Source organism: Cololabis saira, chromosome 22, assembly GCF_033807715.1.
Source record: "Cololabis saira isolate AMF1-May2022 chromosome 22, fColSai1.1, whole genome shotgun sequence".
Lineage (NCBI taxonomy): Eukaryota > Metazoa > Chordata > Actinopteri > Beloniformes > Belonidae > Cololabis > Cololabis saira.
In genome coordinates, this window is record NC_084608.1 from 7194477 (window position 1) to 7208416 (window position 13940).

Genomic DNA, 13940 nt, shown 5'->3' on the forward strand with positions numbered 1-13940 from the left:
GTTACTGCCGCTGGAAGCAGCATTTCAGAGCCCGGTCTGAGTCTGCGGTGCAGAAAAACTTCTTGTAAACTCCAGGAGGCGGACTTGGTCCTGTTACACATCCTCTAACTAGAGAGGCTGGAGGTGTTTATTTAATAACTCTAAACCCTATTTAACAAGTGGAGTTAGTCATAATAACAACATCTGCTTGTGCTAAGGGTCGTTTTCCTGCACTCTCATTTTCTCTTGCAGGCATTGAAGTTCTTCATCGTTTCCCTGACCAAAGCTGCTCGGATAACGCTTAGATTTTGATTCCTACATCATGGGTCCAGCTTACCTTCTGGAACGGTCCTTTCGATGACGGTGAAGTTGGCAGAGAAGCCTTCCTTAGCGATGGCGCTGTCTGTGTTGATTGTCAGGGCCAGGATGCCCGTGTAGGAGATGATCCTGCCCGGGGTGTTCTGTCCGCAGTACCGCCCGACGTAAGGCCCGACTGGGGAGAGAAAGACAGGCTCAAGCTCAGGCCACGTTTATAAAAACAGATATTTCCCCATCTACGTTTTGAAAAATACCATCATTTACACAAACCCGCATAAATACGCTGTTAAGGTGCTATGAGCAGCCAAACCTACAGGGGGCAGTGTAACGAGAAGATAAAGTCATGCTAGCCAATCAGAATCCTGGAAAAAAACATCAACAAATGACATGAGTAACTTCCAGTTACTTCCAAGATGAACGAAAGTCTTTCGTTTGGAGTGACAGAGAAGTGGAGTTACGTTTAAGTGTGACTTTAGAATATAAAACAGGTTAAATACAAGAAAATATTGACGGTGGCCAAACAAATTGTAAACACAGGTCACACACATGACGCTGCACTGCAAAAACTCAAAATCTTACCAGGAATATTTGTCTTATTTCTAGTTAAAATATCTAATTTTTAGCCAAAACATCTCATTACACTTAAAACAAGAGTCATCACCAGATAAATAACTTGTTATTTGACAATTTTCACCTGTTTCAAGTAAATTTTCACTTTTTTCCAGTGATGAGTCTTGTTTTAAGTGTAATGAGATTTTTTTTTACTAAAAAAATGAAACATTTTAACTAGAAATAAGACAAATATTCTTGTTAAGATTTTGGGTTTTTGCAGTGTGGTGACGTTTCTGTCTCATAATGTGACGTTCTGAAGCCTAAATGTCCGTTTCCCTCTGTTTACAAGCAAACGTGAAGACGGAGTTTTTGCAAATCTCCACTTTGGCCGGAGTTTTCAGAGATGACCGTTTTTGGTGACTTTGAGCTTCGTTTTCGTGTAAACGAACGGCCAAAACGCATGAAAACACCACCGTTTTTGCTACGTGTAAACGGGGCCTCAGACATCCTTCCTCGGGTTAAACTCACGGGTCAAACGATCAAGACGGTAAGTTAAAAGTGTGAAAACTAGTATGTCGGTGAAGTCAATCACATCATCCCCTCCCTGGAACCCATAAAAAGATGCGTGAGAAACGAAACCCCCCCCAGCCTCCCAGCGCTGCCTGCCAGACACAAAAAGAAGGAAGAGCTGCCTACGGTGTGGGGCAGGTCACATTCTCAGACTATTTTCTGGCTGTAAATACCTCCCGTACGTCCCGTACCCAAGCTCTTTTTTTCCCCTCAGCTGGAGGCAGATTGAGTGGGCTTTGTGAAGTAAAGACTGGGTGGAGATAACAGGGGGACATTAAAAGGCAGGGCAATAAAAGTAAAGAGGTGATTAAAGCAGACTGAGAAGAATGGGGGACACATAATGGGTGAGAAGGAGGGAGGACCAGAAAGATGGTAGCAATGTCGAGCTATAGAGCCCGGTGACCTTGCCCTCTCCGTTCTTTGATGTGTGCGGTGATCCAGACACATATATGGGTGTGAGCTGCCGTCGGTACGTGGGGACCTGCAAGCTTATCTGTGATTAGTAATGCTGTGATCAGCGGCGAGTGACAGTCCTGCCTCCCCGCGGTCTCCTGTCATCTGAAGCGTTGCCACTTCCAGCTCCGGCTCCGACTTGAAAGGCAAAGGCCAGGCCGCGGGGACTTCTGGGGCTCAGATTAATCTTCATAAACCAGGTGCCGGGTGTACGTCCCTGAGAATACGGTGTACTTTTAAACCCCAGTAAGACTTGGGCTGGACAAAAAAAAAAAAAAAAAAAAAATGCTATCTGCAGGATTATCTGCATGACTCCCCAGCTCTATGAAATTTTAAAGAACCTCGCTGTGAACTCTGCACGCCGCCTGCACTGCCCCGGTCCTCCGGGGGAGAGGGAGTAGGCATGGGGCGATATACGATATTATCGTATATCGCGATAAAAAACGGCCGCGATAACGTTATCGTGGGGTACTGTAATTATCGCCGATTCTTTTTTTTTTTTTTTGGTCACACAAGGCTACCAGCCAGGTAGAAGCCAGTGTTATTTTTTTCTTGTATTTTATTAATATTATTTATTATTATTATTTATTTAATATTTTTTCAGAGAGTAGTGCAATCCGTGTGCATTTGACTACTGTGGCACTTTATTTTCACTCAATCTTTGTGTTGGCCATGCAGCTTTTGTTTTGTATACTACAGAGCAGTGCCTTTATTTTATTATTTTTCCAGAGAGCCGTACTAAGTAGCAGGCAGCCAGCCACTGTTAAAGTTTCAGAGAGTAATACAATCAGTGTGCATTTGGCTCTACTTTGTCACTTTATTTCTATTTGTCACTTATTTCTTTCGACTCTCAGGGAAGTATTTTCTTACAAAAAAAGAAAGTTCAAATAAGTACCGGTACCGGTACTATAGTTTACACTTTGTAATGCATAACATTTACAGTACACTATTTGTTCTCTACCTCAAGTGTCACTGTGTTGAGAATGATTTGAGAATAAATGTTCTGAAGGAACCAGTGGATCCACGGTTATTGTTTTTCCTTGCATTTTAAGAATTTTATAAGCGACACGCTAATATCGTGATAATATCGTAATCGTGATATTTTTGTCCACTAATATCGTGATATGAAATTTTCATATCGTCCCATGCCTAACAGGGAGAGGGGTATTTTTCCACGGTGCCGGTCCAGCAAGGTGGACTTGAGAAGCAGGGGGTCCGAGGAGGTGTGACCCCCCGCTTTGCCCGGGCATCTCCCATATTAACGGCATCAGCCTCCTGTGCTTATAAACTACTGAATCAGTAGGCACAACAGGGACCGTCTGGAAAAAGCAGACATTTCTCCATCTTTGGCTGAGTTTTCTACATCCCCGTCTGTCGCACGCCGTGCTCCAAAGGTGTGAAGCCACATAAAGTGCTACCGTACACTTTCTGCTCCCAACAGACATTCCGAATCTTTTGACTCTCTTTCTGCAGAGATATATCTGAGCTATATATCTCACATATTTCTGAATTTAAATGAGCCAGAACTAGCTCCGGAAACGTTACTTTTCCAAACACCCGGGGTCTTCTGTAAAGTCTCTCCTTCAAAAGGTGATAATAATGTGGTATGTTCTCATCTCTCCAGATCTCTGAGAGTCTCCGTAATCAACACAAATCTTGGAAATGGAACAAGCCTCCCCACTTCAAGGGGGGGAACGGAGAAATGAGCGAGGGAGACGCTTCAAGGAATCAAAGGTCAATTCCTGCAAAGTTAACATCTTCAGAGAACTTTGAGTAAACTCTCTTGGAAAAAGTGCAGTGATTAACGCTTTGGCCTTATCACCTGTGAATACTGATCCGCGCCAGGTTGAACGCGGCAACATAAAATTCAATTTTCAACCACTGATGGGTGAGAAAAAGCTTTCATCTCGTCTGCACCCTGTACAGCCGGGAGTGAAAGGAAAAAAAAAACCTTGGAGATGTGATTTCACTGGCTGAGTTCAAAGCCTAATCTGGGGCTATGGGAGCACAGCTTTGAACACGGCTCGCCCTCTCTCCCTCCTGTCCATCACCTGCTGATTTTTTAAGATTAATGGATTTGAGGATGCTGTTTCAAGGCAGTATTTGATGATGTGTGTGAGGCTGCGCCGCCGCTGCAGGCCGGGAGATGTGCGAATCCACAGCAGTTCAGTCTAAGTGGTATAAACATGTTCTTTTTTTCCTCCTCTTTGCTGGGAAACACAAGCAAACTTTGCAGAGGAAATTCCTTTTTTGAGTCATTTCCTGCAAGATGTGACTGTCAAACCAAACTTAATTGTCACATCTAAGATTAGACCTTGAAGTCTTCAATGTCCGCTGATGAAGCACACGATGCGGCATGTGACTGGAAACAGGGAACAGTGGGAGGCTCTTGTGATCAGGATGTGTGTGGCGTTGAAGAATGACTAAGCATCACGCTCATGACGGCTGCGAGACCTCTGCCAAGTCCGGCCGGAGCAGTTAGCCCACTGGCTTGGCTCGTTCCCTCTGCAGCAGTTGTGAGGAGTGAAGCTGGAGCCAAATGTTTGAGCTCGCGCTTCAGAACAAAAGGTCTCTAAGAAGTCAGATCACGGACGTCTTTATTTTGCTAAATAGGTCCTTATAACAACAAATTTGGCTTTACTTTTGCAACAAAGATGTTGAAATATCAAGTAAAGCACAACAAGTAGTAAAAGAGTCAGGATGATGGCTACATGGCATACATTTGCAAACTAGGCCTGTGTTGGAAAAAATCGATTTTCCAATTCTAAATTGATTCTCATATTAATTCCTAAAAATCGATTCGTATGTCGATCGATTTTTTTTTCATCATTAAATTCCAACTTTTGGTATTTTTTTGTTTATGCCCAAAAAAGGAATGTTTTGTTGGACACAAGAATGACCGGTGCCATGTTTTTGCCTTTAAATAGGTTTAAAAGTATGAAAACATTTTTTCAAGTTTTCAGTTGTAATTGCTTAAATTGTCTATATTTCATTGCTTTATATACTGTCTTGGGGTCAAATTTGCATAAAATGCTGAAAAACCAAATTGTCAAAAATTAAAAACCAAAATAGACCGAAAATGGAAAAAATTTTATTGGAATAAAACAGATTTCATACGTCCTCTGTTTGCTGCCCTGGATCTGTTTAGTAATTCCGCCCTACATGATGTTTCTGAAAGCAGTTCTATCAGCATTCTGGGAGCTGATTGGTCCTTACAGCATCATTAGCTGCAATACTTGCTGTTGAATCTCAACATAATACTAGTATTAATATGTTGCAGAACTACAGTCATATAATTCATGCAACAGCTGAAAAAACAGTTTTAATAACACTAACCCAAATCAATATCGGAATCGAATCAAATCTTGATAATTGATTCTGAATCTTAAGAATCGGAATCGAACCGATTCTTGACATTTGAATCGATCCCCAGCCCTATTGCAAACATGAGCAAACACTACAAGATGCATTAACTAAGATTAAAACAGTGCATCGTATTTTATTTATTTGTTTAAATCTGGACCTGCAAGCGTTTCCGTTTTGCTCACCTCCGGGGAAGCCGTCCCAGATCTCCAGCCGATCGTAGCGACAGAACACGCCAGCAGGGGGCGTGGCGTCGGGCTCCAGCTCAAAGTTCTCGAACTCCAACACGATTTCGGACATCTTTGGAGCGAAGATCATGAAAGTGCAGTCCAGATTGTTGGGGTACTTCTCCGGGAACCCCGGGGACTTTATAACCCCGCTGCCGGAGGTGAAGTTTTTGGAGCATTCGGGACCTGCGGAAAAACATAACACAGAAATAACAAGATGAGATGACATGGGAACAAGGTGTGTTTGTTTGAACTTGGTTTTTTTTTCACACATCATGGGCATTGAGAAGCTCTGCTCCCCAGCTGTTGAGTGAGGACAGTTTATGGCCCAGCTGAGGGACCACCTTGATGGCTATTCTACTCCCAAGAAGCTACATCTGGATTTCTCAGCCCTCCTCTGCGTCACTAGGACAAACAACACACTCACATCACCGTGTGTGTGTTAAATCTCCCGCTCCTTGAACATCTGGATTGACACCGCAGACATTAGCGAAAGGCTTCCATCACCAGAGGTGAGAAATGATGGAAAAAAAACAGTTTAATTCACGCTCTAAAAAGCTCAATCTGTCCTCGCACACACACACACACAAGCCCTCATCAAGACATGTCTGCAAGACATATGAGAGGCACTCAAGCAAAACTACAGCTTAGGACAGCTTAGACGACCGGAGCAGTGACTAAACACAGACACACGGGCACAATTTTACACAGAAGAAATTTCAAATTTTCCTTCACAGCTCCCCAGAGAGCCGTCTTTGGCTGATTAGGAGCTTTAATACATTTCCCCACGGCACCTGCTTCCTGCAGCATCATGAGCACAAGATTATTTGAGATATGAGAATGACTGACTTGATAAAAAAAAATATAAAAGCGGCTGGATGAATTTTACGAGAAAGAGACATTAAGATTTGCAGACTCGAATAGCGCTCGAAGCTCTGCACCCACTTAGAAAAGCAGGAAAAGGAGAAGTACTGTCCTTTAAAACGATTATCTGGAGCCATTCGAGGCAGAAATGCACCCTAGATAACATCATTTTCATGTTAGTGTGGGAGCTGTCACGATAGGTGCAGATGGGGCCAATCAAAAGCCAAACTGCAGCGCGTTATTGCTGCACAGAGCCACAATGGCTGCCACGCTGCAGACACGGTGGCTACGGTGAATGTGGCAAACTGCTTTTTCCAGCATCACTCAAGCATCTTGCCGGGTCCCTAATTGAAGACCGTCAGGCCCACTTGAGCCTGTCCAGTGGAGAGAGTGAAGGGATGGAGAGCAGTTTCTGATTTTGTTTTTCCACGAGTTGAAAGCCGCAGCGAGCGATTCGACTCAAAAAAAAAGAGTTGACATTTAGTGCAGCAGCTAAAGTGTTGCCTTGAGCACAGTGGACAGCAATAATTTCACAGCTTCCCCCTCTTATTTACCCGGAGAAAATTGGGAAATTTTGTATGAGAGGTTTGCAGGCTGCTGCCATTCTCACACTTCACTTTGCCACATTTAGGAGAATGTCAGACACAAAAAAACAACCGGAAAAACACAATGCATGAAAGCCACCGGCTTGAAATGAGGCTGGCGTGGCGCGAGAGGGCTCCGGATAGCTGTTTGAATTTCCTCTGGATGTTGGCTCCGGGCTGCTCTCTCCGTCCCTCCCTTATCTCGGCTCAGCAGTTGACCAGAACAGATGAGGTGTTTGGGTACGGTTCAGTCGAGGAGCTGACACCGTCCCAGCAGCCTCTCCTCCGTTATCATTACATACACAACTCTCATGCACTCACACGTTCCCATAGGCCTGTGCAATAACAGAACCTTCTAAAAGAATCTACTCTCTTTATTTTCACGGGATATGTGCAGTCAAACATGACAACCCTTTTTTCATTCATTGTCAGCCTTACCGGTCTTACGATCAATCACCTGTTTTTACCACGAACACATTGATCCTGTTTTAATTCGTACGTACTAGGGCAATGTGCAATGCAACACGCACTTTGTACTGTATGTTACACAACTTGGATACTCTCAGTACCATAATATTACCATCGCTGGTATTTCATTATTGTAATAGGCAATTTTTGCTCAAGTCACTTTAAACTCAAGTCACTTTAAGATACAATCCACACGGCTTTTAAATGCTGCTAAATCTATTTTGCTACTACAGTATGTATGTTTTATGTTTGTTCCCTTGTTTGATTTTATTGTTTGACTGAATTGTTTGATGTTTTCTGTGGCTTTCTGTTGTTTGATGTGGCAGGTGGAAACTAGCATTTCTGCTAAAATCGGGTGTATAGAGGGAATGTGTATGACGTCACAGATGTGACTTCACAGCGGGTTTCCCCAACTGAGTGGCAGAAAGACTGAGTGGCAGCGTAAACTTGAGCTGTTGTGGGATCGACTGTATTCATAGATTTAGCAAGAAATCAGAGTTATCGTTTTACAGAATGCCGAAAAATAAGCTTAAGAGAGACAAATGGATCGCTGCAATTCACAGAAACAACTGGATTCCAGGCACCGAAACGTGGATTTGTGGTTCCCATTTTGTATCAGGTAATGTTGGATTTTTGGGTAGCTAACGTTAAACGGTCAAATCATAAAGTTTGGTGTCCTCATCACTTTAATTTCTACAACAAATCCTGCCTTGAAGTCGGACCAAGCGTCAAGACATTTGTAAGCCTTCAAGCTTTACTTTGTGTATTTCCCCGGCGTAGAAATTAAGTACATATAAATATCAGGAAACTGGATTCGTGGCCAAATATGAATGTCCATGGACCACTGGTTCTTGGTAACTGTACCAAATATTAAAGTCCATGGACCACTGGTTCTTGGTAACTGTACCAAATATTAATGTCCATGGACCACTGGTTCTTGGGGTAACTGTACGGGTCACTGTCAAGTCCAACTGCCTTTAATTTAAGCGAGTGTTGAGAGTAAGGGGGCTGGTCCAGTGGGGAAGTGACGTCAATGCAGACCCTCTATTTACACTGCTTAATGTAGTGTTCATATGTATTGTCCCATCTAAAAAAACTTTGATTTGATTTGATTTTCTCTGAGACCAAGTCAAAGACAAACGCTGATGTCTGTATGAGCCGATCATTGATGCCAGTCAGGTTTTGTCCCATAAGTTGACAAGGAGCTCCAAGGAGCGGATATATGGAGGTGTGAGCGGGGTGCAGCTCCCTGCCCCGTGACTCTGCCTCACCCCCCGGTGTTTTATCGCCTCACTGGCCGGCGTTTTCCCTCCCAGAGTCATCGGCATGATTTCAGCACTAAATATGAGACGTATGACTCACGGAGGATGCGTGCATCTCCATCTCACGTGGGATGTAAATGATAGTCGGGGGTTGCTTTTTAACAAACAGCTGGATTTACAGCCCGGAAATTAAGGGGAGGGAAAAGCGACGTGACCTTGATCGCACATTTACCGCCAGCCTCCAACCAGCCACTCCGGCGCTCCCCGCCGGCTGTAATGGCTTCTAATAACTCTTGTTTATATCGAGTCCTTTCTCTCTGGATGGGGGAGTAAACAAATGCCATTGTTAACTTCCTTGGTGAGTGATTTTAATTTGTTTTCGGCAGGACATGCTGTAACGGCTGGAATTGTGCTTAATGGAGATCTGATTTCAATCTTTGTAAGCACTTGAAATTTGTAATGAATCTTCAATAAATATGAGTCTCACATTATGGGAGCGTGGTGCCGTTGGGCTGTTCCTCTCCCCGATGACTGCTCCTCTACGTCTCTATTAAACATCGCCATAAGAGCCGAGAAGCAGAGCAGAGATCTGCGTTAATCGATTGGAACTTTGTGCCAAGGAAATGTGACAGCCTCTCTCTTTTTTTTCTTTTTAAACAGCCCCTTACACCCCCCCGTCCCCTCCCTAGTTGGGTCGGTTGGAGCCGTTGGAGCTGGAGGTGTTGCTTTTGGACCGCTAAGGAAATCAGCACTGTTTATGTACCATGCTGCTCTCTGGCTGGTCATTAGCCCTGCTCCCCCCCCCATGCCTTCTCCTGCCCTCAGCTCCTTCACCCACACCTCCCCTTGTGCCACGCTGACAGAAGAGTTAATCGTCAGTGGAAAATTAACTCTTTGGGCACTAAATCAATCATTAACCCGGAGACAGTGCAGGCCCAGACACTGAAACAGATGGAAAAGGCAGGTTTATATTTACCCGCACACACACACACACAGTGCACACATGCTATTTAGCATGGAGAATGTGCCCATGACATCACCCCGCGTGGGATGGGGTGCAGAAGGTGGGAGGAGTCCCCCCCTCACCCCCACTCCCCTTAAAGGAACTTGCCATCTTAAATTTCCATGAGGGCTGTGTGTGTGTGATGACACCGGTTCTCCAGGCCAGATGTGACCTCTGCCATCACGCTGATCTATCCACAAAAGCTTAATTAGTCCCCTGCAAAACACACATACACACACACACACACACACACACACACCTTGGAAGTGTTTCCACAGGTGTGCATCTCCACCCGCATCATGACAACGGAGTGAATTATAGCAGGTCTCCTACAACAATTACCGCAAAGCAGCTCCTGCAGAGATGGGCTGGTGTGTGTGAATGAGGAGGGTGGGGTCGGGACCCGCGGGTGGCACTATCACTGTCTCCTCGGCCCCTCAGCAGGGCCCTCTGCCAGCCTTCATGTGGCTTTAAGCTAAAGCAGAGCTGCTAAGACGAAACATATGTCGAGCTTGGGCACATATGAGTTTATGCTCCAGAGAACGGTTCTTCCCAGAATCCTTTGAACTTTTTTTTTTAATATGTATCGCGGCACACAACAGGATAAATATAGCTTCCTCTAAAAGGAGGAGTCATCTGACTTTTATTCAAGCTCTTGGTTGCATTATAGAGGGAATGCACATGACGTCACAGATGCAACTTCACAGCGGGTTATGCCCACTGAGTGTCAGAAAGACTGAGTGTCAGAAAGACTGAGTGTCAGAAAGACTGAGTGGCAGAAAGACTGAGTGGCAGCGTAAACTTTCAGTTTGAGCAACTCTAAAACATCTAAAATGGGAAAGAGCTGTTGTGCGATCGACTGTACTCATAGATTTAGCAAGAAATCGGAGTTATCGTTTTACAGACTGCTGAAAAATAAGCTTAAGAGAGACAAATGGATCACTGCAATTCACAGAAACAACTGGATTCCAGACACCGAAACGTGGATTTGCGGTTCCCATTTTGTATCAGGTAATGTTGGATTTTTGGGTAGCTAACGTTAAACGGTCAAATCATAAAGTTCGGTGTCCTCATCACTTTAATTTCTACAACAAATCCTGCCTTGAAGTCGGACCAAGCGTCAAGACTTTTGTAAGCCTTCAAGCTTTGTTTCGTGTATTTCCCCGGCGTAGAAATTAAGTACATATAACTATCAGGAAACTGGATTCGTGGCCAAATATTAATGTCCATGGACCACTGGTTCTTGGTAACTGTACCAAATATTAATGTCCATGGACCACTGGTTCTTGGTAACTGTACAGGTCACTGTCAAGTCCAACTGACGCTAATTTAAGCCCATAACCAGCTGTTATCCCGTCTTCTCCACAGTTTCCCTAACTAGTTGCAGCCATTTTTGCCACTCCAGTGGGAAAGTGACGTCAATGCAGACCCTCTATTGTCTGGAAGTTGAAGCTTTCTTCACAGAGAAACACAATCATTTGGCTCATCTGCTCCCGCCAGGTGAAACAGTCCTCCCTTCTCTCCATCCCCCCCGTCCCCCCTCATCCCTGCCAGCTCTCGCCACACTTCAGCCGGCGGAGCGTGGCTGCCAATTTGCAAGCTATAAAGTAAATAGCCCATGCTAATTAAGATGGCTGGATGGGAGTGACGAGCAGAGAGGGGGGGGGGCAGACCCGAGCAGAAGCAGCCAAAGAGAGCTGCAAAACAACCTGTTCTCCTCCAATTAGACACTTCTGAAGACCACAGCTGATAAAAGACACAGCTACGAACGCCAGCAAACATGTATGTGTGAGTGTGTTTACATAGTTTACAGCTCCCGGGCTTGTATAAGCTGGCATACCAGCCCTGCGGGGGACGTACGTGTTTACGCTATTGCTTTTTTCAGTTTATTTATATTCCATTTGACCTTTGCTTGTGGTTGACCTCCCCGGTTCAGTGATCCAGGTCTGTAATCTCAGTAATAAACAGCCAGTAGTCTTTGCACTCCCTCGCACCGGCGTGCACCAGCCCGAGCCTCCCTCTCCTCCGTTATCAGAGCATCTGTGCGCCGTCATTACCGTTACATGCGTTAGCCAACTGCATGTTTTCCCAACTAATACCGTGTTTGTTGATAAGCCGCTCTAATCAGCCGGCTTTGTATCGCTCTTTCTGCTAGGTTCCCCCCTCACGCTCTCACAAACAGAGCCGTTAATTGATCTCAGAGCCGCGTTCTTGGCGGGAGCTGGCGCCTCAGCAGTCAGTCAAAACACAGAGTCAATTCAAAGCCCGAGCCGGGCCTGGATCCACTAAGCCGGGCCGTGCAACACCCGTGGTGCACGGAGGGGGGTGAAGAAGTTCTGCCTGCACCCTCCCCCCTCCTTCCAGATCCGATTCCACTTTGGATTCAATCGCACAAGAAGGCAGATATTGTCATCAAGCGCCAGTTCCATCTCTGTCCACACTTTCAGCAATATTTCTTGCAAGGTCTGTGTTTCCTCCTCTGCTCCCGCGGCGAGCAATCGTGCGCAGCGGCTCCTTCTCCGTTGCCAAAGGGCCCTTAACTCAGTTCATTTATAATCAGCCCTGGTTAATAAATGAGACTGGGAAACACCAGGCTCATCATGGAAGGGATGTTGGAGCTTTTACCGGCGCATCGAGGGGAATGAGGCCGTCTGTGCAGATGAGTTTTGCGCGTGTCGGGGTGGAGTGTCACTTTGATCTCTTAAATGGACCCGCACTCCACCAGCTGCCCTGCTGCGGCGGCGACACGCACGGGGGCCAGATGCACAAAAAACGCCAGATTAAGAGGAAGGAGGTGCCTCGCCAAGCTATTCATCATGTCTCCGAGGTCATGGGGGGCTGCACCATAGACCGCTGCTGAGGTTAATTAATGAAAGTGGAGTCTGTAGCACCTGTCTGTCTCGTGGCCAACTCTCTCCGGGTGCAGCCGTCTCCCTCCTCCTCCTCTCGTTTTCTTCCAGTCCAAACAAAGGAAGGCAGCAAAAGTAACAGGAAATTCTCCCTGAACTTCTGCTGCGTTCTGATAAGATAGAGATGCCAAAGATAGCATTGGTGCCTTAACATACCTAAATGTTGTCCAGAGGTCGCGTTTTTTAGGTACAACATTAAGAAACGAAGCTGCATTTCTCACGGTGCTGAAAGCTCTTGCTGACGTCAACGCTGCTTAATAGACGCTTTCTCAGCGACCGGCTTGTCAGGGTGGCGATGGACGGATCAGACCCTCACTCTGGACTGCCAGCTGATGGTAAACCAACACTCGAAACAACATTTGTTCAATCACTGCTTAGCAAATTACACCCCTTTGCCCATTGCATAATAATTCACCCGCGACAAAAACTGCTACAATTACACAGCATATGGGGCTATGATTCATTGACTTTGAATGAAGCATATTGCTTCCCATATTGCATTTGCATAATCCAATGCTCTGATGCTTTGACTAAAGCACAAACAAACCATAAAATTAGACAGAGGAGCTCTTTCGTTGCTTCATAATCACAGTTTTTCTTGCAGCTTTCATACTGCATGTTTGAAAGATTCAGTGTCAGATAAGTCAAACGCTTGTAAAAGCGTTCGTCTCGACGTTAAGCTAATAAAAGGTCAAGTGAAACCTGGGGGGGCCAGTAAAAGTGCAGCTCAGGTGCAGGTTTCCTGCCTGAGAGCATGTGTTTGAGCATCTGAAGGGGGTTACATACTCAAAGACTGTGACATAAAACAAGCCTGCCACTTTGTTGGCCGTGTTTGATGTGACATCACATCTCAGGGAAGAATTATACGGCCTGCTCAATTTTAACCCCATAAAACTTTACAATGTACTGCATGAGCTGAATCCTGGAAGTGGATGACGCAAAGATGTGACAGTAACTTCAAATGAGGTGTGTCCAGCAGCAAAAGGAGTGACTCCATCCCTTAAAACCAGCTTCTATGAAAGGATGTGTGAGGCCATGGCATCACAGGGAGGCTGTGTACCTTCCCTCAGTGGTATTTTGATCAACACATGCCAGAGATTTTACTAACACGTCAGGATATGGTGTCGGTGTGTGATAAAAGGCAAGAACGTGCCTTTCTTCAAGTAATTTTGTCACCTTACCTGTCTTAAATATCTCGTATCGGATGGAGAAGCCTGCGCCGTGGGTCTCGTAGTCAGAAACGAACTTGATGAAGAGCTGGTTCCCGGAGGAGACGACCGGAGACGGAGCGATCTTCCCGCAGTATTTCCCCACCAGCTGGCCGCTCTCGTCCACGCCGTCTCGCACTTCCACGTAGTCATACCTGGACAGGGACGAAAGAGCAGGTC

At 45.4% G+C, this 13940-nt stretch overlaps 1 protein-coding gene across 3 annotated transcripts in view; it reads right to left on the reverse strand.

Moving 5' to 3' along the window:
• The window catches only part of nrp1a (neuropilin 1a), a 76861-nt gene that overhangs the window by 36216 nt on the left and 26705 nt on the right, over positions 1 to 13940 (reverse strand). For all 3 annotated transcript variants that reach the window (XM_061713987.1, XM_061713985.1, XM_061713986.1), the window contains 3 exons: positions 13734 to 13915; positions 5421 to 5648; positions 317 to 472 (listed from right to left, as the gene is read on the reverse strand). In XM_061713987.1, the coding sequence (XP_061569971.1) occupies positions 317 to 472; positions 5421 to 5648; positions 13734 to 13915 (566 nt within the window). The remainder of the gene's footprint in view (positions 1 to 316; positions 473 to 5420; positions 5649 to 13733; positions 13916 to 13940) is intronic.